Source organism: Pseudorca crassidens, chromosome 10 (assembly GCF_039906515.1).
Source record: "Pseudorca crassidens isolate mPseCra1 chromosome 10, mPseCra1.hap1, whole genome shotgun sequence".
NCBI lineage: Eukaryota > Metazoa > Chordata > Mammalia > Artiodactyla > Delphinidae > Pseudorca > Pseudorca crassidens.
This window is the reverse complement of record NC_090305.1, coordinates 104523421-104547317: the sequence shown is the minus strand read 5'-3', so window position 1 is coordinate 104547317 and position 23897 is coordinate 104523421. Positions and strand designations below refer to the sequence as shown.

The following is a 23897-nucleotide window of genomic DNA, read 5'->3' as shown; positions in this document are numbered from 1 at the left end:
ACCAAGGCTGCCTCACACCCCATCTTTTTTGTCTCTGCTTTTCTCTGTGAGTCTGGATGATTCTCTCAAAATGACTTAAATGTGCCCACCCTCAACTCACAGTTTCTTGCCACCAGAGTTGGTCTGTGTTTTCTTCTAGTTCCAGTTCAAAATCCTGGGGAAGAGCTCTGATTGGCCCAGTTTGGGGTGGGGGAGCTCTGATTGGCTGAGCTGAGGGTGAAGAACTCTGATGGGCCCAGTTTGTTGGGGGAGAGCTCTGATTGACCCAGCTTGGGCAAACCTCCACTCTGGGCCAGTCAGTCGGCTGTGGCTAGGGGTGGGGTCACTTAGTCCTGACAGTGACTGCAGCTCCAGCTGGTCCCTAAGGATGAGCATTGAATGAAGCCGGCTGCCACCCCAGGAGGTGTCCACTGCAGGAACAAAGTTCAGTAACTCCAGAGACTCAGATGTTCTAGGAATCTGGTCAGTGACACATACAGCACAGTTGCTACTCTTGCTTCCTCGTCACAGCTGTCAGGAGTGTTCTGGTTGCAGGTGATAGAAAGTACGACTTTAGCAAAAATGTCATGGGACTAAAATGTACAATGGCTGGCTTCAGGCTTGGCTGTATCTGTGGGCTCTAGAGATGCTGTGAGGGCTCTGTCTCCATCCTCCATGTTGGTTATTCTCAGGCGGGCTCTGCCATGTGGCAGTCGGGTGGCCCAGCAGCTCCAGGCTCCCTCCCTTCGGCCCAGGGGCTTCACCGTGGGCCCGCGCAACTGGGTTACAGGACCATTCCTCACCAGTCATTGTGAAGGAGGAAGGAGCCTCTGATTGGCCATTCTGTGGGCCACGTAGCCTGAAGAGTGGGAAAGTTGGGGTTCTCTTACCAGGAGGAGGGGGCAGAGAGCCGCACAGCATCGCCAGCCTGCTCTCCATAAACGGCCCCCACATTTCCTTCCCCGTCCCCATTTCACGTGGTGGACCCATCCCGAGGGAACGTGAGGATGTCCCAGTGTGAGTAGAGGCAGCTCTTCACCACCTGGGGTAGTTCCTGTTAGAATGGGGAGTTGGAGGTTGGGGTTGGCACTGCGGGGTCCTGGTCTCCAGCCCAGCCATACTTAAGTCCAAGTGGTCGGGAACTCCATGTACAGAACGCAGGGAGGTAAAAAAGGAAGCCATGAACTCTGAGGAAAGGTTTCTCTGAAGAGGGAATACTGAGCTGGGTTTTTAGGGATGAACAGGAGTTTGCTCAGGGACAGAAGGGTGTGCCTGGCAGAGGGAACAAAGGAATGGGCAGACTTGAGGAGCAGTGAAAGATTTAGAGGACCTAGGGCAGGTCATTTATTTTTTATACTGACTGTGTATTGAATGCCTGTTGTTTGCCCGGTGAGGTGCTGGGGTCTTTACGTCCCCTCCTTGAGTCCTCCCCGTGTTGCTGGGAGGCCATTGTGATTGGGCCCATGAGCAGATGGGAGTGTGTCTGTTCCGGGGTCATGTGCTCTGAGCCGCCCGGCAGTCTGGGGGGAGCTGGGTTCACATTCGAACCCTGATCTCTGGGGCCCAGGGCTTGATCCCACTTGCTGCCCATCTCTGCTCCGGCTGGGGTGGCTGATGGCGTTGGGGGCCCTACGGTCATGCCACAGCCTGGGCTAGACCCCGCGGTTGGCTGCGCACCAGCTGCGCTGCTGGCAGCCTTGAGAAATTCCTAAATTTCAGGGCCATGCGAATGAATAGGGGCGCTGGCCTGGCAAAGGCGCGAGAGAGTTGCAGAGCTTCCCTGGCTGAGCACTCTGTGAGGCTCAGAGGACACGTGAGATGGGGCTTCTGTCTGAAGGGTGGACAGTGGTGGTCACGCTGTGAGGCTCCCAGCTCAGCCCCTGACTTGCCAGGGGGCCTTAGGCAAGTTTTTCTCCGTCTTTGAAGGCCCTATGGGGTTGAGTGTTGGTGACACTCACGTTTATAACTCATCTCGTGTCCTGTGTCAGCCCTGTGCTGGGGCCGTACAAATTACTCAATCCACCCAACCCCACCCTGCCACCCACCAAAAGCATCTGAGTGCCCATGTGGGCCAGACCCCGGGTCAGGGCTGAGCAGGAGAGCAGGGTCCCTGCCTCAGTCTCATCCATGTGAGATGTCAGCTCCTAGCGTGGGAGGGAACCTGCCAGCCTCAGCCCCAGTGAGCATCCCGTCTGGTTAGAGAGGAGGTGGTAGCAGAGTGCGCCTCGCAGGGCGCTGCGTGAGCCTCGCTGAGGGGGTGTTGGCAGGGCTGCCTGCGCTGAGGCTGGACAGGACCCGTGATGCCTTAGGCGCTGACGGGCTCCAGTGCAGCTGTGAACCCGGCGGCAGCAGGAAGCAAGTCCTGGGTTCTAGGAAGCAGCGTGATCTGGGCAGAAGGTCAAGGTCAGGGGCTTCGGGGACTAGGGACCCCCTGCCCCTGCTGGGGCTGGAGAAGGGACAGGACCCACCAGGTAAGGGCGGCCCAGCATGCACGTGCATGCACACGCAGGCTCACTCTCACACACACTCACACACACATACATGCCTAAACACGCCTCACGTGCACACACCTGCCCACACTCACACAGACTTAGATTTCACATACACACAGATGCACTTACACACCCAAACTCCCCCCCCCACCCCGACCCCCGGTCCCCCGGCGCTCACACGGACCCGCATGTACACGCACCTCTCACGCAGGGACCCTTGGTCTTTCAGCTTCCCTTGAAAACACATCTTGTATCCAAAGGAGAAGGAAAAGAGAACGCAGGAGACAGTCTGCGTGAGCTCAGAGGTCGGGTGAGGACGGGGTCCGGGCCCCGCTCTGGGGACTCCCTCACCTCCTGGAGTGGTTTCTTAGTGTAGACGGAGCCCTGGACTCAAATCCAGGATCTGGAGGAGTGAGAAGGGGCCGTGCCAGGGTTTGTGAGGCCCTGGAGGAGGATTGGACCCCAAAGTTTATCCCCCACCTTTGTCTTCCTTTCAGGGGAAGAATTAAATCCCCCAAAGACCAGTTTATTCTGTGAGAGGGGTGATGGGTGAACCCACTCTCGGTGCCTGGTGCGGAGGAGGGGCCCCTCCCGCAGGGGCCTAGTAGATGATCCCCTTCACCAGGAGAAGCTTGCTCTTCCCCGAGCTCTTAGTCACAGAGCGTTGACATTTGTTGGCCAGCATCTGCTGAACTGACCACGTCGGTCGGTCTAGTGCATGGCATTGACTTGCTGGTGTTGCACTGCGTTTGCACTCCTGAGGTAAACCCTGTTTGGACACAATGTATTAGATCCCTGTAATATGCTGCTGGGGTCGATTTCCTGCTGTGTGACTTAGGGCTTGGCAGCTAGATTCATAGTGAGACTGGCCTCTGCCTTCCTCTTGGAGTACCACGTCTGCTTTTGGTATCAGGACTTTCCTAGTCGCATAAAATGGCAGGAGGACCCCCCTTCCTTTTTCTAGATGTTGGAACAAGTTTTTAACAGGGTGGGAATTATTGTCCTCTCTGACTGTACCCTGTCTTGGGTTGGCCTCTGTAGGTACTTTTAAAGTTCATCCTACAGCACCCTGTGAGGGGAACGTGATGCTTCTCGTTGAACAGACGGGCAAGGTGAGGCTCAGAGAGCCGGAGCCTCTGCTCCGTGGTCAGACAGCACATGGCGGCTCCGCTGGGCTGTGAGCGCAGGCCAGTCTGACTCTCCCTGGGCCTGTGCTTTTCCCGCTGCTCACCGCGGCGCAAGGATCGTCTGAGATGCTGGCCTGCAGGAGAGCCGTTGCCCTTGCTCTGGGTTTTCCAGGGAGGCTGGGAAGAGCACTGATGGCACATCAGGAGAGCTGGCCTCGCTGCGCTCACCATCCACTGGCCCACCCGCCACCCGTGCATCCGCTTGTCCATTACCCGCCCAGTCGGCCAGCCGTCCTTCAGCCCTTTGTCCCCGTGCGGATGCACCCACCATTAACCCACCTTCCCATCCACGCCTCCTCCATCTCGTCACCCATCTTTCCACCCACCCACCTGCCCATCTATTAGACATTTATCCACAGGCTGGTTACTCATCCAGCCACTTTTCCACCTTCCCATCCATCTGTCCTCCATCTGCCATCCATTCACTCACCATTTATCCATGATGGGACCACCATCCATCTGACACCCAACCATCTCTTCATCAACGATCCATCCACCTACCAGTTCACTAACCATCCGCTAGCACTTTCTCCTCTATCTGTCTTCCACGTGATACCCACCCACTCATCTGTCCACTCATCCATGCACCCATCTTTGCATCCATCCATCCATCCATCCATCCATCCACCTGCCCTTGGGGCTTGGCCTTAAGGTAGGGGGTAGGGTTTGGGTGTGGAGAGATTCAGGAGGGAGGGCACCCTGGTTTGGGATAATGATACAAACCAAGATCAGGAGTTGGGAACCAGAGTCTTCGAGGTTAGCGGGAATTGGGTGTATGGAGGGCGACGGAGGGAAATGGAAAGAAAAGGTGAGAGGGAAAGATAGGTGGGAGCTAGATGGTGAAGGACTTAGAATGCCACCCTGAGGAGTTTTCACTTTATCCTTGGTCCAAGGGTATTCAACCCGGGGTCCATGAGTGAGTCCCAGGGAGTCTGTAAGACCCCTAAAATGATAGGCAACACTTTTTTTTTATATATAAGCCCATATATCTGTTAAGACTCTTGGTTGCAAGTTGCAAGTGACAGAAAACCTGTTCCAAGTTAGCTTGAGCAAAATGGTTGCTTGAGCAAAAAGTTGCTTGAGCAACTTTGTCATTGCAAAGTTCAGCTTTTCAGTTAGCTTCAGGTATGGCTGGATCTAGGTACTCAGCAGCTGTCATTGTGACTCTGTTATCTTGGCTTTTTCTTTTCCCTTTTTATTTTTTGAGTTGACTCCAGCCTCAGACAGTCTCTGGCTGACAACAGGATGGCTTCAGGGACCCTCAAGGTTAAATCATCTCTTGTCTGATACAGTGGGAACAAGAGGCCATTTGCCTGATGTCTCACTTGAATTGGGTCTCACGGGCTCAGGTTGGCCTCGTGTCCATCCCTGAGTTAGGCACTGTTGCGAGAGGAATGAGAAACACCGATTGGCCTGACAGTTGAGTGGTGTGGACCCCAGAATGAAATCCAGGGGCCCTTCTTGGAAGGAGGGTGAATGTGCGATGGGTGATGAGAAACCACCCCATGTCCACTACTAAGCTTTGTTCACACTTTCCTCTTTTGGTGGACATGGGTGGATTACCCAAGGGCCAGAGGTGGTAGAGAACCATCAGGATTTCGAGCAGGGTGGGAGGACATCAGACGAGAAGTCGTCAGCAGGCAGGACCACGGGCAAGCTGGATGCCTGTCTGGGGCCGGGTGGAGGGTATTGGGGACGCAGGAGGGGAGAGCAGTGAGCTCAGCCTTGGCCACGGGCAGGATGGTTTCTCATCACTCTGCCCAAAGAGTGTTTCTTCTCTCCAGAGTCATGACTTGTGGGGAAGGAAAATATCGCTCCCTCCTGTGCCAAAAGCAACATTTTCTTTTCTCAAAGGTTGATTATAAGTCACGGACATTCATCTGTGTAATTTTTCACCTGTTTATGTTGATAATGAGATTAGTGATTACATATGCAGGGTCGCTTCTCACTCAGGGTTTAAGGAGCTTTTTATTCATTTTACTTATTTTTTCTTTATTAGCTAAGAGGGGGAAGGGAAGGGAACAAAACCTCGCTGTTGTACTGGAAGGACGATTTTCCCAGTGTTTTTATGCTCACCCATGGAGGGTCCCCAGGGGCCCATGAGCGTGAGGACACGGGCCGCCAGCACCCTCTGTGCATTCCACCTGGGCCTGACTGCTGTCAGCGCTTTGCACCCAGGGTTGGCCTGAGACCCGGTGTCCCTGTGCTCTGGACCCAGCCCCCCAGCCCCCCCTCGGGGGTCTCAGGCCAGCCCCCTGTGCCCTCAGCCTTGCCCGCTCTCCCCAGGCCAGACTTGTCGTTTTGCAAACGATCGCATCAATTATTGAGATTTTTGCCCATGAGGAAATGAAGGAAAATAAGTATTTAACGGTGGAAGCCAGGCTCGATCACTTTTCTCGCGGTGATTTGTGATTGTTTTTCATATACCTCCCCTCCTATCCATTTCTTCTGCCAAGAAGTCTCTGGCCTCTGCTCTGTTTCCTTTTTCTGGACTATTATAATAGGCTCTTTTCTTTTAAAAGTCTCTGCTCTTGTGAAAAAATACATATAAAAACATACAAAAAGTATATGGAAGTCAGCGTACACCCGCCCCCCATTGCCCTAACCCCAGCACCCTCCCCCCTCCGCGGTCTTTTCCCCATCTCCCCCCCCCACCCCACCGCAGGTGCCATACTCCCTCCGTGATGTTAAGGTGTTACCCAGCTCTGCGCTTCCTGGGGCTGGAATCTTCCTCCGCCTTCCTGAGGACTTCCCAGCGCGCTGTGGCCCATTGGTGCACTGCCCCCGCCCCGTTGGAACAGTGTCCACACCATCAAGACACTTTGCTACATTCTCTGGGGCCCTGGGCGTGGGTGACTGACTGACTGGTGTCCTCTTCTGACCTTGTCTCCTTCCTTAATTTTCATGCCCCGCGCCCCTTTCCCTCTTGCTGCCCACCTCACCTCCTCCCGCTCCCTTCTTTGTTCCTTGCAATGCCGGCCGCAGTGGGTCCAGCTGGTTCCTGCCTCAGGGCCTTTGCCCATGCTATTACCTCTGCCTGGGATGCCTTTCCCAGTTCCTTGCACGGCCGCCGCATCTGCGCCAGGCAAGTCTCAGCCGAAGCGTCACCTCCGCAGTGAGGGCTTCTCTGCCCGCTCCTGCCAGGGGCGGGCCCCAGGCCCTGTCCCTCACAACCTCCTTACTATCTTCTTACTTACTTGTTCTTTGTCTCTTCTCTTCACCAGGATGTTGGCCACACGGCGGGAGGGCCTCTGTGGGTCTTGTTCACCACCACATCGCAGTACCTGCTGTGGGGACTGGCAGGTAGCAGGTGTGTGATGAATATCGACAAACTGAAGGCCTCTGGCTGTGCTCCCCTGGCCGGGCAGACCTGGCTTCATGTCTGCGCACCACCTTTTACTGATGGTGTGACCGGGGGCAGGTCGTGTATCCTGTCTGGGCCTGAGTTTCCTTATCTGCAGAGCATGGTTAAATGAAATCAACATCCCTAGAAGCTCTCAGGCCAGCGCTTGGCATCATGTCGGTGCCGAGGAAGTGATAGTTAATATGAACCTGATCAACAGCTAAAATCCCTCCTAAGTTTCTGTGCCAAGAACACGTTTATTATTTTCCCCAGTGAATTAGATGACTTCCTCTTATCATACAAGGAGCACCAGGTCATCCTCTAATTTCCCTTTTGGCCTTGGGTGCCAGGAAGCTGACCACGATGGGGAGGTCTCAGGGGCAGCTCTTGTTTCCTGTTGGGTCTTCAGTGCAGCACTGTTTTTCCTTTCCGCTCTCTGCTCTTTGATTACTCACTCTTGGCTCCACAGTGCACGTTTTATTACTTCTTACTGTAGTAAAATACATACAAAACTGACCCTCTTAGCCATTTTTTAGAAATTTTAATTTATTTTTGACTGCGTTGGGTCTTTGTTGCTGTGCGCGGGCTTTCTCTAGTTGCGGCGAGCGGGGGCTACTCTTTGTTGCGGTGTGCAGGCTTCTCATTGCGGTGGCTTCTCTTGTTGCGGAGCACGGGCTCTAGGCGTGCGCCCTTCAGTAGTTGTGGCATACGGCCTCAGCAGTTGTGGCTCGCGGGCTCTGGAGCACAGGCTCAGTAGTTGTGGCGCACGGGCTTTGTTGCTCCACGGCATGTGGAATCTTCCCGGACCAGGGCTCGAACCCGTGTCCCCTGCATTGGCAGGCGGATTCTTAACCACTGCACCACCAGAGAAGTCCCAGAACGTCATTTTTAAGGCTGAGTAATATTCCATTGTGTAGAGAGACCACATTTTGTTTATCCACTCATCTGTTGATGGACACTTGGGTTCCCTCTGCCTTTGGGCCACTGTGAGTAATGCTGCTATGAACATCGGTGTGCAGATACTATTTTTAGTACATTACTTTCTTACCTTTCTGAGCCTGGGGTGATCTCAGCCCAGATTAGAAATTAAAGCTAGGTTTGGGGATCGTTTCTAGGAGCAGACTCTCTGACCTGCTGTTGCAGGGGTGTGTGTATGTGTGTGTGGCAGAGCCTGTGCCCCCGCTGGTGCCCGGCCTGGTTCCTCCTCCTGGTGCACTCGTCCCCCAGCTGCTGCTAGTGGCTCACACCTGCGCACTTCTTCAGACGCCCTTGGCCAACAGGTGTTGGTTCCCCGCATGGGCCCAGGAGGTGATCCCCCCGCTTCATCCCACTGCCAGCCTTGGCCAATGACCCACTGGTGTCCCTGAGTGGGATGAGCCCTGGGGTGCCAGTCACATTGCAAAGCCCCCCCCCCAACACGTTGCAGGCTGGTGTCGGACTTCAGCTGAGACCACATCTTTGCCATCCTGTTTCCCGTTCCCTTCTCCCAGGGGTTCTCCCAATAAACCACATGCTCAGAACCCCATCTCAGGCTCTGCTTCTGGGAGGTCCCGGCTTCAGACAGTGTGTAATTAACTCGAGCGTCCCTCCCGTGGTTGTGCGGCTGTGGGGATGCCGCTGGATTCTGGTACGATTGACCTTTGAGCCCACCTGGGTAGGAGCGGGCTCCTTGGAGGGGGCACAATTCCCAGTGTCTGCCACTTACAGGAGAGACAGGTCCTAACCCAGGAAACCAGGCCATTCAGGCAGTGGCTTTGGGCCAGGGGGAGCAGGAACTCCTACCTCCCCTGGGCCTCCCTCCTTCGTGTGTAGACAGGAGAGGCCCAGGAGGGTTCCAGAGGATAGAGGGGAACGGGGGAGCCCAGTGATGCCGCTGGAGAGTGAGCGTGGACCAGTGATACCCCGCCACCAGGCCCAGCTTCTGATTTTCCTAGAGAAGTTGGGAATCCAACTTAGGTGTAAAATGTTCTGATTTTAAGTGTTATGACATTAAATCAATTATAAATTAATAACATCGCAATGTTTTAATAACAGCAACTAATTTCAAAAGTGCCGTGTGGGCCCCCAAACACACTCCATAGACAGACGGCCAGGCGGCTGGCTGGTGACCACCCTCTGGCTGGACTTGGGGGCAGCGGGCAGCCGTCTGGGCAGGCTTCTGGGAGAAGCTGGGAGCGGCACTGCCCTCAGAGGTGGTGGCCGGCGGGCCAGGTGGTCCTGATGACTCACGTGCTTGTAACTGGTGTGTCTACAGGGTCCTGAGTGTCTATATCCCTTCTGTCATCCCCAGCTGCTTGAGAATCTGTGTTTGGCTGTAGCTGCTTCTTGTTTAAAAGATAGATCCCCTGCAAACATTTTTAGTGTTTTGAAACCACACCAGCACCAACCTGAGACTTTGTTCTTGTCTGGGGCTGCCCGGTAAAGATGTAGGATGCCCAGTTAAATTGGAATTTCAGAGAAGTGGTGAATAAGTATCTCCCAGATATTGCACAGGACATACTTAATGCTAAATCATGATGCACTGTTTATCTGGAATTCCTCTGGAACTGCATGTCTTGTATTTTTATTTGCTAGCTCTGGCAAGCCTGTTCTTGTCAGAATCAGAAGGCTCAGAGAACCAGGAAAGGAAGAATTTCCTTCACCTTGTGATTCGGTGTCACGTGAGGCCAGACCCCGCTTTCGGTAGTGGTGGCACTGGTGATCAGTCAGTGCCCCAGGGCCACGAGGGGGGCACCAGGGTGGCCTTGCCCACTCGGAGAGTTTGCTTCTGGGCCCTTCTCTGGGTGGCCACTGAGGTTCATCGTCAGGACGGGGTCACTTACTGTAGGGACGTGTATCTGTGTTTGCGGGCGGGAGCAGTGAGGGCGGCAGAGGTGCGGTCAGCTCTGATCGCCAGCCCCCCTTGCCCGGGCGCCCTGGGGTGGGGGAGGGAGGGAGGATACGGGACGGTGGGTGTGTCTTGCACAGAGCCCTCAGCCTCCTGTCTCCCTGGACACTCCCGGGAGTGTGCCCCTGCCCCGTCCCCCCACATCCTGGTTGTGAGACGCTGACCCCGGCCTACGTGAGAAGCCCGCTGCCCCCGCCCTAGCAGGGGTCTGGCCAGCCAGGGCCTCCGCCACCTGCCCGCTCCTGCCTTAAGCCTGCTTCAGCTCCGCACAGCTGGATGCACCTCGGTGTGGTGTTGGGGGCTCCCATCTTCCTTCCCGTCTAAGGCTTGCTGTCTCCGTCTCTTGGTTGTGGAGCGTGAAGCCCGGAGAGGATGCCCAGACGCCCGTCACCGGCTTTCACTGCTGGGCACAGTTGGCTGCGTGGCCTTTGTTTCGTGCTGAGTGTGTGAGGGCACATCGCAGGCTTGGTGGTACTCAGAGTGTCAGTCTTTCAGAAGCACCACCGTCTGCAGCTGTCGGAGCTCACGGAATGATGCTGTCCCTTCGCGTCCCCTGGCCCGTGGCCCATCTCGGAGCCCGGGGAGCCCGGTGTCTCTCAGCTGTCTGTTCGCTCCAGGTCCGAGCGGGAATCCCGCACGCGGTGGCTGTCACGTCTCAGGCCAGTGTGAACCCAGCACAGCATCTCCCCTGCCCACGTTTGCTGTGTGCCGAGGACTCGGGGCCCTTGTCCTTTAGAAGGTCCCCCCGGACTCTCTGCTGGGGCTGCTTACTTGGGTCCCAGTGCTTGCGGGTCCAGCTGCCGCGTGACCAGCGGCCCGGTACCTGGTGGTAGCGGTGTATTTGCTCAGGGGTTTAGGCAGGTGTGTCATTGGGGACCCTGGTGGTATTTATACTAGTCTCCGGTCTGATGGGGGTGTCTGAAATGGCCTCATTCACATGCCAGTGTGTGACCAGCAGGAGTGCACACTGGGCTTGCAGGGTCTCCCGGGCAGGGTCCTCACCCGTTTTCCTGGTGGCTCAGGACTCCAGAGACCAAGGTGGAAGCTTGCCAGCTCCTGTGGGGGGGGTGTCGGCGTCCCTCTGCGTCCCCTGTGGGAGTGGTCACCATTCTGAGTCTCACTGGTTCATGGTTACAGCCCCCTGCCACCAGTTGCAGCAAAGGGGGGATGGGCTTGTGGGTTGGCTGGATGTGTTCGTGCCCTCACCTGAGCCCTCCTGCAGGCTAGTGGGGCTCCAGCGGGAGCTGTGGCCATGGGGGAGGGGGAGGAGTCATCACCAAACCCCTACTCTGGAGGGAAGGAGCAAGGGAGGTGGGGAACCAATACCCCAACCCCTCTCCTGCCCTCTGATCCCCTGTCAGTGGTGGCCCCTGGGCACTGCGGGAGCCCGGGAACGCAGTCTGAGGAGGGCAGCGCCCCTGTCCCTGCCGGTGCAGAGCCAGGTGGAGAAGGGCAGGTCAGGGAGTGGGTCTGCAGGCCGGTCACCGGCCTAGTGGCCTGTACCCGCGTCCTGTGTCCCCTCCACCAGCTGGACGAATACCCAGTGGCCACATGGTGCAGAGTTCTCAGGGAAATGCATGGGGCAGGAGAGCTCGGCACTCACCCTGCACGCACGTGTGGCCTGCTGTGTACGTGCCCCTCTCCTGGTGTCCGCTCCAGGGCTCACGGAGGCCAGCTGGCACTGTAACAATCATAGTCTTGTTAACGTGTGTGCATTACCCAGCTTCGTTCATCTGTGGGTGTCAGGAGATCCTGGGGGTCTTTCTCTGCGTCTGCCGGGTCCCCGATGAGCCCCTACCTTGGAGTGTGCGCCCCGTGACCCAGCCTCAGGCCCAGCCTCAGGGGTCTTTGTCACCACAGTCTGCCTGCCGGGGCTCCCCACTTCAGGGAGGTCAGGTCCCCTTTTTCAGCCCCTCCCGTCATGATTCCTCTTTTCATATTGGAGGGGGGCCGATTTGCAGAAGCCACACGTTCAGGGGGCCACTTCCTGCAGGGGCCGTGGGAAACAGCAGCTGGAGCCCCCCGGGAGGGGCATGTTTGAATCTGAGAACCAGCAATGTAGAGATTGTGCCCTCCTACTTCTCACTCGTATGCGTGTTCCCAGCCCCGCTAGCTTATCTCCAGGGACGGGGAGCTCCCTCCGCACCTGCAGCCTGGTCTGACTCTGACCTGGAGAAAGCTTTCCCCACGTGGAGCTGAGGTCTCTTGCCCTCCATCCTCCGTACACACCTGAGGGGCCATAACCCGTCCTGAGCAGCTGGGGAGATGTGCCAGGCGCCCCTGAGGCTGCTCTTCCCCAGGGTAGCCACCCCAAGGGACCCAGCCCCTCGCCACTGGGCCACCTCCTGCAGACACATCCCAGCCGGCCCCATCCCTCTCGAAGGTGGGCGCACCCGCTGCAGACTGACGGGGATTCTGAGCAGCATGCAGGGACCCAGATTTCCATTTTCCCAGCTGGAGACCACAGTGGGAATGACCATGGGGCTCCCAGTTCAGAGGTGAGCCTGGGGGGACCCAGAGCTCAAGCACGTCCAGCCACGTGTGAATGAGCAGAGAGTCCATGGCGTAGGCTTCGTGGGGAACCGGGAGGCCACACGCTGTGTGACACCTCAGGGTGGCTGGGGCTCAGGAATTTTCCAGAGAAGTAAGAAGCTGGAATTTTCACGTGAGCGTTTCCAATCTGTAAATGCTGGTTACTAACTGAAAAGTAAAAGCTCACTGCGTGGCGGACTTCCCTGGTGGCGCAGTGGTTGAGAATCCGCCTGCCAATGCAGGGGACACGGGTTCGAGCCCTGGTCTGGGAAGATCCCACACGTCGCGGAGCAACTAAGCCCGTGCGCCACAACTACTGAGCCCGTGCGCCACAACTACTGAAGCCTGCGCGGCTAGAGCCCGTGCTCCGCAACAAGAGAAGCCACGGCAATGAGAAGCCCGCGTACCGCAACGAATAGTAGCCCCCGCTCACCGCAATTAGAGAAAGCCCGCTCACAGCAACAGAGACCCAGCGCAGACAAAAATAAATTAATTAAAATAAATAAAAATTTTAAAAAAGCTCACTGCGTGGGACACACAGTGCATTCGTGGGCTTGGTAGTGCCCGTGGGCCCCAACTATGACCTGAGGTGTGGTAGAGCCTCTCCACTGTGTACAGATGCAGAGCTGAGAGGCTTAGAGGGGGCAAGGGCCTTGCTCAGGGTTGCACAGCAAATGAAAACACCAAGCGGGGGGCCGATGTTCTCTGTCTTTCCTCCGGGCCTGGATTCACATGGTTGTGGGCCGTTTGTGACTGTAGGGGGTCCAAGGGCCAGGCCCCACTGGGAGCCGTGTGTGGGCTGTGGCGGGAATACTGCCTCCTGGATGCAGGGTTCCTGTGAGTGTGTGATGAGGAGGAGTGGGGGGCACGGGGGGGAGGAGGCTTCTTTCTTAAATGACACTGTTGAGGGCAGACTGGAGGGAGGGCCTTCGTCCCTCCCATTTCCGTGGTTTGTCATGGGGATCTTGGGCCTCTGTCCTACGGGGCCCTCCACCCTCCTGAGGCGGCCGTTCAGCCTGGGGGGACATGCGTGTCAGCTCTTGTCCAGAGACCCCCCCTCTCGCCTCTTTCCGCGCCCAGCACAGGCTCTTGTCCCTGGAGGCGCCCTTACCATCCTCACCCGGACCATCTCTGGGCTTCTCAAACTCGACAAGGCCCAAACCAGGCTGCCCATCTCCCATGCAGGCCTGTGGCCCTCCTCCACGGCTTTCCCTGCCTCAAGAAGCCCCAGCTTTGTCCTTCCAGGTGTTCAGGCCCAAACTTCTGCTCATCCTGGACTCCCTTCCTCAACCCCACCCAGGCCGTCAGCACATCCCGCCACGTCCTCTCCCGCTGCCCATCTCTCACCCACCTTCCCATTCTCAGCGCGGCAGCAGACGAACCCTTTAAGTAGAGTGTCCCATCAGGTCATTCCAGGCTCCAGGGCTTATCTGGGCATTACCACCCTGGCTCTTGCCCACTGGTTCCGCTGTAGTGGCCCCTGCTGCTCCCCACCTCCCTTGTGCAGTCCTGCCTCAGGCCCTTTGCACTTGCTGTTCCTGCCACCTGACATGCTTTGCCTCCAGACATTCATGGGGCTGTGTTCACCGATTTGCTCAGGCCTCAGCTCAAATGCCACTTCCTTAGAGAAGACTTGCTTGACCACCCTGGCCAAAATAGGCTCTCCCACACCCTGGCCTCTTCCTGTCCCGTTTCCTGGCTTTCATTCATTTATGTCTTCATTGTCCTCATGACTGGCTGGCGTTCAGTAGCCTCTGGAATTGCTCCGCGCACCAGAGTGCCAGCGCTGGCAGAATGTCCATGGGGCCTGCCTCACTTGCTGGTAAGCCCCAGTTCTGGAGGGTGCCGGCTTGGAGGGCCTGTGCCCTCAATCCTGGCTGACTGGCCTCGGAGGCCGACCTCCTCTCCTGCTGCGTGGCCACTGAGTTGCTCCGTCACTGCCCTGCCCGACAGGGTCCTTGCACTGCCGTCACACTCTCCCCAGCTCAGCCAGGAGGCGGGCAGCACGATGGCTGCTTCTTTCTCCTCTCTGTTAAAGACTTTTAAGAAGTTCCTGTTGTTTTATTTTTTAGGTTTGAAATTTACAAACTTAAAATAGTAGAGATCTCACTTTATTGTCTTTTTTTCTAAATCAGACAATTGTTGCAGTGACTGCAAATGATAGTGCAGCTTCGGGGCCGGGAATGGGTGGAGAGGGAGCCCTTGTCTGTGACTGAGGAGCATGCAGCCCAGGGGTGCAGGCCTGGCCCCGAGTCACGCGGGTCCCAGGGCTGTGGGACCGGCGACTTTTGCGAGGATGGAGGTGGGGGGAGGAGCGAGGACAGTGAGAAGGTGACATTTGAGTGGCTTGTAGAGGGTGACAAGGAGGGGCTGCGGGAGGGTCATGCCAGGGCCCCTGGAGGGAGGGTTAGGGTGGCTCGCACAGGGAACCCAGACTGTTGCTTCCTGGTTGGGAAGCCAGGAAGGCATGCACATTGGGGTCAGCTCCTTCCAGATCACAGCGGCTTTGCAGAGAAAGGGCAGGAGTGGATGGCGGGGAGGGAGGTGGCAGGCGTGTTCCAGGGCAGATGAGGGTACAGCTCGAGCCAGGGCGAGGCTGCGGTGGTGGAGGGAAGTGGGCAGAGGGCGGAGGGCTGTTCACGCAGCTCAGTGGATGGGCGGGACTTGGTGTGTGTGTGTGTGTGTGTGTGTGTGTGTGTGTGTGTGCGCGCGCGCGCGTGCGCACGTGCGGGGGACAGCGGGTGTCCAGGATAATTCTGGGAACGGTGGTATTGTTTGCTGAGGCATCTGAGGAGGTTGGCAGGAGGCTCCCCTGCAGCATAACTTGCAGTGCAAGGGGATCTGTTAGGGGGTGTTCCTGGGCCCTGGGGTCCGAGGGCCACGGCAGGGGGCTTGGCTGTGTGCCGAGGCCTGGGAGGGCCTGGTTCCTGCCCAGTGTCCACTTGGCTATGCCCTCTGGCTGGCAGCCACGGGACTCTGGGTGCATGGCTGGGGATCAAGCTGGGTTTCGGGGGGAGATAAACTGTTTGGGTGACTGTGTGTGTGAGACCACTCGTGGTGTCCCGGCACATAGGTGAGGCTGTGGGTGAGACAGCGCATGTAACTGTGCCTGGAGGGCTGTAACCCGGCCTCTGCGTGCCTGCCACAGAGGGCGTGAGACCCCGATGCCCCAGGCGTGCCAGCCATGTGCCTGGAGAATGCACGTGACAGTGTGAGTGTGTGCGGGACCGTCGGCTGAGGGTCCTACCCGGGGACACGTGTCAGGTGGCAGGTGAGAGTGGGGGTCAGCGGCCCTGGGCAGGGCCACGCTGGCAACTCTGTCAACACCTGAGCGATGGCAGTGCCTGTCTGTGCATCTGAGCAGGTGCGAGTGGGAGCGTGTGCGTAGGGATGTGAGGACGAATGCATGCGTGTGAGTGAAGGTGGGGAGGCTGCCCAGCCGTGCGCACGTGCCGGTGTGTGTGCCGGCTGTGCACACCTGTCCCCCTGTGGCCGCCACGTGGTGCTGATCCTTGTCCTTTCCGATCCCCCAGGGCCTCGTGAGACAGAACGGTTGATCTGGAGGTGACGCGTGGCCGGCTGCAGGGCATGGCATCCCTCGCGGACCCCGTGGGAGCCTGGCTGGCCGTGGCCGTGGCCCTGGCCCTGGGCCCAAGCCCCAGCACGGCGGTCCCGGGGCAGGACTGCACGGGCGTCGAGTGCCCCCCGCTGGAGAACTGCATCGAGGAGGCGCTGGAGCCGGGTGCCTGCTGCGCCACGTGCATGCAGCAGGGCTGCGCCTGTGAGGGCTACCAGTACTACGACTGCCTGCAGGGCGGCTTCGTGCGCGGCCGCGTGCCCGCCGGCCAGTCCTACTTCGTGGACTTCGGCAGCACCGAGTGCTCCTGCCCGCCGGGCGGTGGCAAGATCAGCTGCCAGTTCATGCCCTGCCCGGAGCTGCCGCCCAACTGCATCGAGGCCTTGGTGGCGGCCGACAGCTGCCCGCAGTGCGGCCAGGTGGGCTGCGTCCACTCCGGCCGCAAGTACGCCGCCGGCCACACGGTCCACCTGTCGCCCTGCCGGGCCTGCCACTGTCCCGACGCCGGCGGCGAGCTCATCTGCTACCGGCTCCCCGATTGCCACGGAGATGCCGCCCCTGGAAACTTCTCTGATGCCGAGGAGGGTGACCCTGAGCGACACTATGAAGACCCCTACAGCTACGACCAGGAGGTGGCCGAGGCGGAGGCCACGGCGGCCCTGGAGGGCGAGCTCCAGGCGGGCGCTGGGGGCCCGGCTGCTCTGGGAGCTGGGGGTCAGCCACCTTCAGCCATCCAGGCCACCCGCTGGCCGGCTGCCCTCCCCAGGCCCACGGCAGCTGCCGCCCTGGGTCCCCCAGCCCCTGTGCAGGCCAAGGCCAGGAGAGTGACGGAGGACAGACAGGAGGACAGAGAGGAATTGACAGTCAGGGAGCAGCCGGCAGCAGGTGGCCCCAGGGGCCTGGATGGACGGCCCACAGCAGGTCCAGCCCCTGGTCTCCCTATCGAAGAGGAGGCGGCAGAGGCCAGGGCACGGCCCGAAGAGAACCTCATCCCGGACGCCCAGGCCACCCCCCGCAGCGCTGGGCAGGAGGGAGCTGGGCCCATTCCAGCGTCAAGCACGGCCAGTGTCCCTGCATCACAGGCCACGCAGAGCGCTCCCGAGGGCCCGGCAGAGCCCAGCACCCACGCCATCCTGACCACACCGCACCAGGACGCGGCCCGCGTCCCACCCACCCAGGAAGTGCCCAAGCAGCCACCGGTTGTGCCCCGTTCTCGGCCAGAGGAAGACACAGACCCCAACTCTGTCCATTCTGTCCCCAGACGTGACCCTGAAGGTAAGCCTGTTTCCTGGTTTCTCCAGGGACACTCATCCCAGGGACGGGCAGCCTCGGGGCTCTGTAGCCTGGCCCAGGTCTGTGCACAGCTGCCTGGAGCAGGGGAAGCTGGGTCTGCGGGGCCAGGCCAGGGACAGCCAGCGCCATCCCCTGAGCTCCGGGCTGGAGGCTCTGAGATGGGGCTTCCTCCTGGCTCAGCTTCTGGGGGTAGCATGGTGGGTGGATGGGTGGGGTCCCTGTCACGGTAGGTGCTGGGCTACCTGATAGGGCTGTGGCCGAAGGCCTCTTACATGTACCTTATCAGGGCTGGGGGGCCCCTGCAGAGGGGTCCACAGGTGCCCTGGCAGGAAGTGGGAGCTCACAACCCTGATACAGCTGCCTGCTCACACCTCCCCGACAGTAGCCTCTGGTCATGGATGCTGGGCTCTTGGCCTCTGTGGTGGCAGCAGAATGGATGCAGGCTCTTGTTGGGGCTCCTTACAAGAGCCCAGTACTGGGTCTGTCACCCCTTCCTGCCAGGGGTCCTGCTAACATACAAGTGGTTTCTGTCCCTCCTCTGCTCAGTACCTGCTGTGGCTCCCACCTACTCAGAGTAGATACTGAAGTCCTGTCAGGGGCCTCAGGCCCTGCACAGCCTGACCCTGGGGCCTCCCGGGACTTCTCTTCACCCTTTTCTTGTCCCTTCGGCTGTTGTAACAAAAATACATAGACTGGGTGGCTGAACAGCAGACGTTTATTTCCCATAGCCCTGGAGTCGGGAAGTCTAAGGTCGGTTGTCTGATGAGAGCCTGCTTCCTGGTAGAGCAGATGAGGCCACATCTCATCTGGGTTACATCAGAGGTGGAGCGAGCTCTCCAGCATCTCTTCTTAGAAGGGCACTAATCCCATCATGAGGCTTCCACCCTCAAGACCTAGTTTTCTCCCCAAAGCTCCGTCTCCAGATACCATCCCACTGAGGATTAGGGTTTTAACGCATGAGTTTGGAGGTGGGAGCATAAACACTCAGTGCCTAGCAACCCTCTCCCTCCGCTGCGCTTAGCTGCACGGGCCTCCTGGCCCCTTCCAGTACTTTCCAGCCCCAGGGCCTTTGCACTTGCCACTGCCTCTTCCTGGAGTGCTCTTCCAGGTGTCCATGAAGTTTGCTTCTTCCTGCCATTTGCTCTCTGTTCAGGGTTACCTGCCTAGAGAGGCCTGCCCTGACCACCCCAGTCAAAGAGCACCCCACCTTCCTCTTACACTGCTTTAATTCCTCCCAGTAATACCTGGCATTGTAGCACATCGTTACTTGTTTAATTTTGTCTCCCCCGGTGGAATGTTAGAGCCATGAGTGGAGGGACCCCATCTGCCATCTTCTCTGCTGTGCACACAGTTGGTGCTCTGTAAACATTGGGTGAATTAATGAGGGAATGGGGGGGCTCTCTGGCCACCCCTTTGCCAGTCATCCCCCCTCGTGCTAGTTCTCTTCCACCCCATGAGCACCCTACACTGTCATCCCCCTGTGTCCCACCCCTTTGCTCACACTCTTCCCAGTGAGCTCAGGCAGCACCGCTTCCAGGAATCCTTCACTGGGTCTTTGTGTCTTGCATGACCCTTCCTCCATCCCCACTCTGCAGCTCCCTGCCCCCACCTCTGAGGGAGCCCTAGGAGTTGTCTGGGTGTCTAGATATCTCTCTCCACAGCTGCGAGTCCATGTCTTGTTCAGTCCTGTGTCATTCACTCTGTAGACCCTTATTAGGTAGCAACTGTGGACAGGCCCTAATGGGCCGCTGGGAGGCAGGAACTGGCCAGTGTGGTCCACAGGCTGTGAGTGGGGGCTGCCCGGGTGGCATCTGGGATGGTTTCCTGGGGGAGGGGGCCCGTGTGTCCAGAGCTATGGCCCTTGCTGGGCGTCCGCTGTGTGCTAAGGCCGAGACTGCAGGCTCCCCCAGCCCCCAGGCCCCCGCCCTGGCGGCTCCTTCCATCCTGCTCTCGGTGGCGGGCACAGAACTCGCCCTTGCTGAGCACCTACTAGGTGCCCGGGCCCCGTCTGTGACTCCATCCGCCCACAAGCTGGGAGCTGGGCTCCTTCTCATTTTCAGCTGACCCGGTGAGAGGTGGCGGCGGGGACCAGGGCGGGGGGCTTCCGGGGGCTCCTCCCCGCCCAGCCCCCGAGCCTGCAGGGGGCGGGGCGTGGGGGGGGCGGGGCTGTAATGAAGTCCACGTGTGCCCGGGCGGGCTTGCAGGCCTGGCGCCGGGGATGGTGCGTGCAGCCTCCAGGGTTTCCAAAATAGACACGCCCCGGCCCCGGCCCCGGCCCCATCACCCGCCCCCTTGCTACCAGAGGCCTCTCTGTGGTGTGGGTCTTGGAACCCTGGAGAGATGCTTCGTTCTCAGGAGCCCCGGGTTCTTTCCTCTGCCCCAGGCTTTCTCAAATGGATTTTGGGGTGTGGCTGTTGGTGAAGGCCGCCTGGGGGTGGGGCCCCTGACTGAGTGCCTCTCATCCCATCAGAGGCCCCGCCCATGCAAAGCCCAGAGCAGGGCAGGGACAGGCTGTGCTTCTTGGAGCTCGGGGTAAGGGAGATGTAGGAAGTTGGGAGAGGTGGGCCGGCAGGGTGAATTTAAATGGGACCCAGGAGTTGGCCCAGGCCGTGTAAGCAGAGGCTGGCTGCCGTCCACCACCCCCGTCCATCTTCCCTGCTTCTGCTCACCCAGTGTCCACCTGACACCCACCAGCGCATGTGCTCTGTGATTCAGGCGAGCGGCTCTCCGCCTTGTGCCTCATTTTCTCCATCTGGAAGCGGCAGAGAAGGCCCTGCTTCCTGGGGGTGTTTTGAGGATTAAATGAGCTAACTCATTCAAACTCGGCATGGGGCCTAGCACTGCCGAGTAATTAGAAATGTTAGCCGTCACTATTCACCATCTGTTCCTCGATCCACCCACTTAGTTTCTGCAGCAGATAGGTGCAGAGCACCCTCTCTGCACCAGGGGCCGTCCAGTGAACCGGGTGGGCACAGCCTCTCCCCTTTGGGGTCTGATGGGGGTGGAGGGCGGTAATGGATGAGCCCACAAAGATTGTCCGTGGTCACAGCCATGCACACGGAGTGGGGAGGGTGGCCAGGGGATGTCTGCTGGGTGGGGGTCAGGGACCCGACGAGCGTCCTTGGGGCAGTGAGGGCCTTAGAGCCTTCTGACTGCTGTTGTAGGGGGAGCCCTGGGGGTTCCCAAGGGATGAAGGGGCCCTCAGTGGGGAGGACTGGGGAGGTGGTAGCTCTGTCCTGCTTGCCCGTGGGGCTGGCTGAGAGGCGCGCCGTGGGGCGGAAATGACCCCCGGCCATGTTGCCATGGCAGCCCTGGGGCCTGGAGGAGGAGGTTTCCAGCCATTGCCCCAGGCCCGGCTGCAGCGGGGGTCCTGTCTTTGAGCCGGAGCTGTGCCAGGGATCCAGGCTGCCTCTGAGCATGTCCAGATGGAGCCTAATGGAAGCCACATGCCCGGCTCCCTGCCGGGGAGAAGGGCTCTGACGTCTGTCGTCCCTCAGGGGGCTTGTGAGGGCGCCTTCTACCACAGGGCTGGCACGATGGAGGGAGCTGGGGACCACCCCCCGCCCTCCTGGGCCACAAGGGTGGGAACCCGGGTCAGGGTCGCCCTCAGAAGATGCAGGTTCCAGCCCCTCTCCTGGAAAAGGGCTCCAGCAAAACCTGCAGGCCCCAGGACCCCGTGGCAGGAAAGGAGCCCCTTCCTCGGGGCCTCACATCACCGGATCCCGTGGGGCAGCGGTACTTGAACGGTTTGACGTTCCAGTTAATAGAGAAGCTTTAAAATTCAAATAACTGTATATTGATTGCAGACACCATATCGGCTTATGACCTGTGCCTGCACCATCGTAAGCCCTCTGAGATCACTGGCTCCTTTAATCATCACAGCCGCCCCCTTGGTGCACAGCAGAGGAATAGGGCCCCTTGCCCACGGACACACATGCAGGAAGCGGTGGATCCAGGTGCCCCTGCCGTTTCTTCATGTCTTCACCCCTGATAGTCATGTCTGGTGCCCGGTGTGTGCAGGGGCTGTGACAGACGCCAGATGGACCGTGTTGCCCCTGCCCTCGGGACATTATGGTTTAGTGGGGAAGAAAACGTGGTAGTCATAGGACGAGGACCGAGGAATGGGGTGGTTGTGCTCTGTGAGCCTGTCTGGGGGATCGGACTCCCCTGGGGATCAGGGAGGTCTTCCGGGGAAGTGCTGTTTGAGCACAAGGAGCTGCTGACTGGGTGAGAGGTGGGGAGCAGAGAGAAGAGAGTGCGTCAGGCAGAGGGCATAGCACGTGCAAAGGCCCTGCAGCTGGAGGGAAGAAGTTGGGTTGAAAGGAGGCTGTGTAGCTGGTGTGAGAAGAGGCTGGGGAGTGGTCAGGGGCCAGGCCCAGGGCGATGGTGTTTACCCTCAGGATGAAGATCTGGGCCCTTCCCCAAGGGCAGTGGGGAGCCACTGCAGGTGTTAGGCAGGAACTGGCAGGATCTTATTTGTGTCATGCAGCACTTCCTCTGGGTGAAGGGAGGAGAGCACAGGAGAAGGCTCTCCCCACCTCACCCTGCAGCCCCAGGAGCCAGCCCTGGGCCTTCAGTGTCTGGGGGGTCTCCAGGGTCCCCCAGAATCACTGGGTTGTGGCTCCAGGGGGCAGAGGGAGACCCGCCCAGCCTCGCCCTATTCCCCAGAGGATTCCTACAGACCCTTCCCTCTCCTCTCCAGGCTCAGCTGTGGGAGACTTAAGCTTGTGTGTGTGTGTGTGTGTGGGGGGGGGGGTCTGAGTGGTCCCTGGGGACCAGAGGGAGCCAGGCTGGGAGTCTGGACACCTGAGCTCATGTTCTGTGTGCCAGAATCAGCCACAGGAGCTCCTGGCTCCCAAAGCGGCCTGGGGAGGGGGCGCCCTGCGAGGAGAGCTTGCGGGCCAGCCGGCCCTTCCCCTCCTCACCCCCAGCCCACGGGCCTTGACCTGGGATGTCTGACTCTTCCAGGGCAGCGTAGGCTCTGCCGAGGGCAGCAGGGCCCGCAAACGAGGGGCCTGGGCTTCCCGCAGCCCCTGCTCACCCGTGGTGAGTCCCGGGCCGAAGCTCACACGTGCTCGTTGTGTGACCTGGGGCCTGGGCCGCGATGCCTCTGAGCCCCGGTTTCCTCACCGACCCCGCGTAGCCGGGATTGGTCCCGCCTCTGTCTGCTGCTCTGCTAATGGTGCACGCCCCTGTCACCGGTCAGCTTCTTTCTGCAGAGCATCTTTGTAAGCACTAGAATTTTGTTGCAAACATTTAGAAGCTGGAAGACTTCCCATAAATTCCAGCTTTCTGGCTTTTGTTGAAAATCGGCAGCTGCGGGCACACCAGGCCCATGTACCCTGGGCCATACACTGGGGGAGCTGAGAAGGGGCTGCCTGACTGTCAGACTTGCGGGGAGGTGGGGGGGCTCTAAAGGTGATAAAACCGAGGAGAGCGGGGTCCTCTGCTGGGGGCATCTGTCAGGCACTGAGTTTCACCCTGTGGCGACCTTGAGAGAGACTGTTTGGTCTGCTTTATGGAAGAGAAAATGGCACCCTGAGAGGGGAGGAGGCTTTTCTGGGGTCATAGTAGAGCTGGGCAGGGGGCCCTAGGCTCCCAGGGGAGGGGCTGGGCTCGTGGCTCCCATGGAGGACGTGGGGCAGGAGGGGGTCTGAGTGGCTTGTAGCTGGGCCCCCTGGCTTTGGCTGCCCCAGAGCTTACAGCTGCATTTCACAGCCGCTCCCCATAGAGAGGGTCTGGGGCCAAGGCTCGGCCTGTGGTGGGGTTCTTTAATTTTTAAAAACTGTGTTTCCTTCCTTCCTTCCTAGACAGCTTTATTGAGATATTGTTCATGTACCATAAAGCCCTCCCATTTAAAGTGTGCAGTTCAGTAGTTTTTGTCAGGGTCGTGAGAACATCGTCAGAATCTAATTCTAGGTCATTCTTGTCACCCTACTGCTATGCCGGTAGCAGCCACCTCCCACTCCCTCCTCCCAGCCCCCAGCAGCCTCCAGTCTACTCCCTGTCACTATGGATTTGCGTTTTCTGGACATTTCTGGACATGGAATCGTACAATATGTGGCCTTTGTGGACGGTCCTCCGTCGCCAAGCATAACGCTTTCAAAGCCCCCTGCACGTTGCAGCACGAATAAGTGCTTCATTCCTTTCCATGGCGGACATTCCAGTGTGTGGATGGGCCCCATTTTGTTTATTCATTCACCAGGTGGCAGACACTGTGTTTGCACCTTTGAGCTATTGCGAGCACTGCTGCTGTTAATATTCATGACATACTTTTGTGTGGACGTATGTTTTCATTTCTTTTGGGAATGTACCCAGGAGCAGAATTGCTGGGTCATCTGGGAACTCTGTGTGTGACCATAAGATGAAACACCGAACTGTAATCCTCAGCGGCTGCACCATGTTACATCCCCAGCCACGGCGCACAAGGGCTCCAGCTTCCCTACGTCTTCACCAACACTTGTCGTCTCTCGTTTTGAATGTAGCCGTCCTAGCGTGTGAAGTGTGAAGTGGTATCTCACTGAAGGTTTAATTTGCACTTCCCTGGCGGCTAATGATGTTGAGCATCTTTTCATGAGTTTACTTTAGAAAATTCTAGAAAACAGAA

At 58.6% G+C, this 23897-nt stretch overlaps 1 protein-coding gene across 2 annotated transcripts in view; it reads left to right on the top strand.

The window, feature by feature from the left end:
* Positions 1-23897, top strand: part of FBLN2 (fibulin 2) — a 74698-nt gene that overhangs the window by 8843 nt on the left and 41958 nt on the right. For both annotated transcript variants that reach the window (XM_067755620.1, XM_067755619.1), the window contains exon 2: positions 15954-17272. In XM_067755620.1, coding sequence (XP_067611721.1) covers positions 16009-17272 — 1264 coding nt within the window. In that variant the 5' untranslated portion in view covers positions 15954-16008. The remainder of the gene's footprint in view (positions 1-15953; positions 17273-23897) is intronic.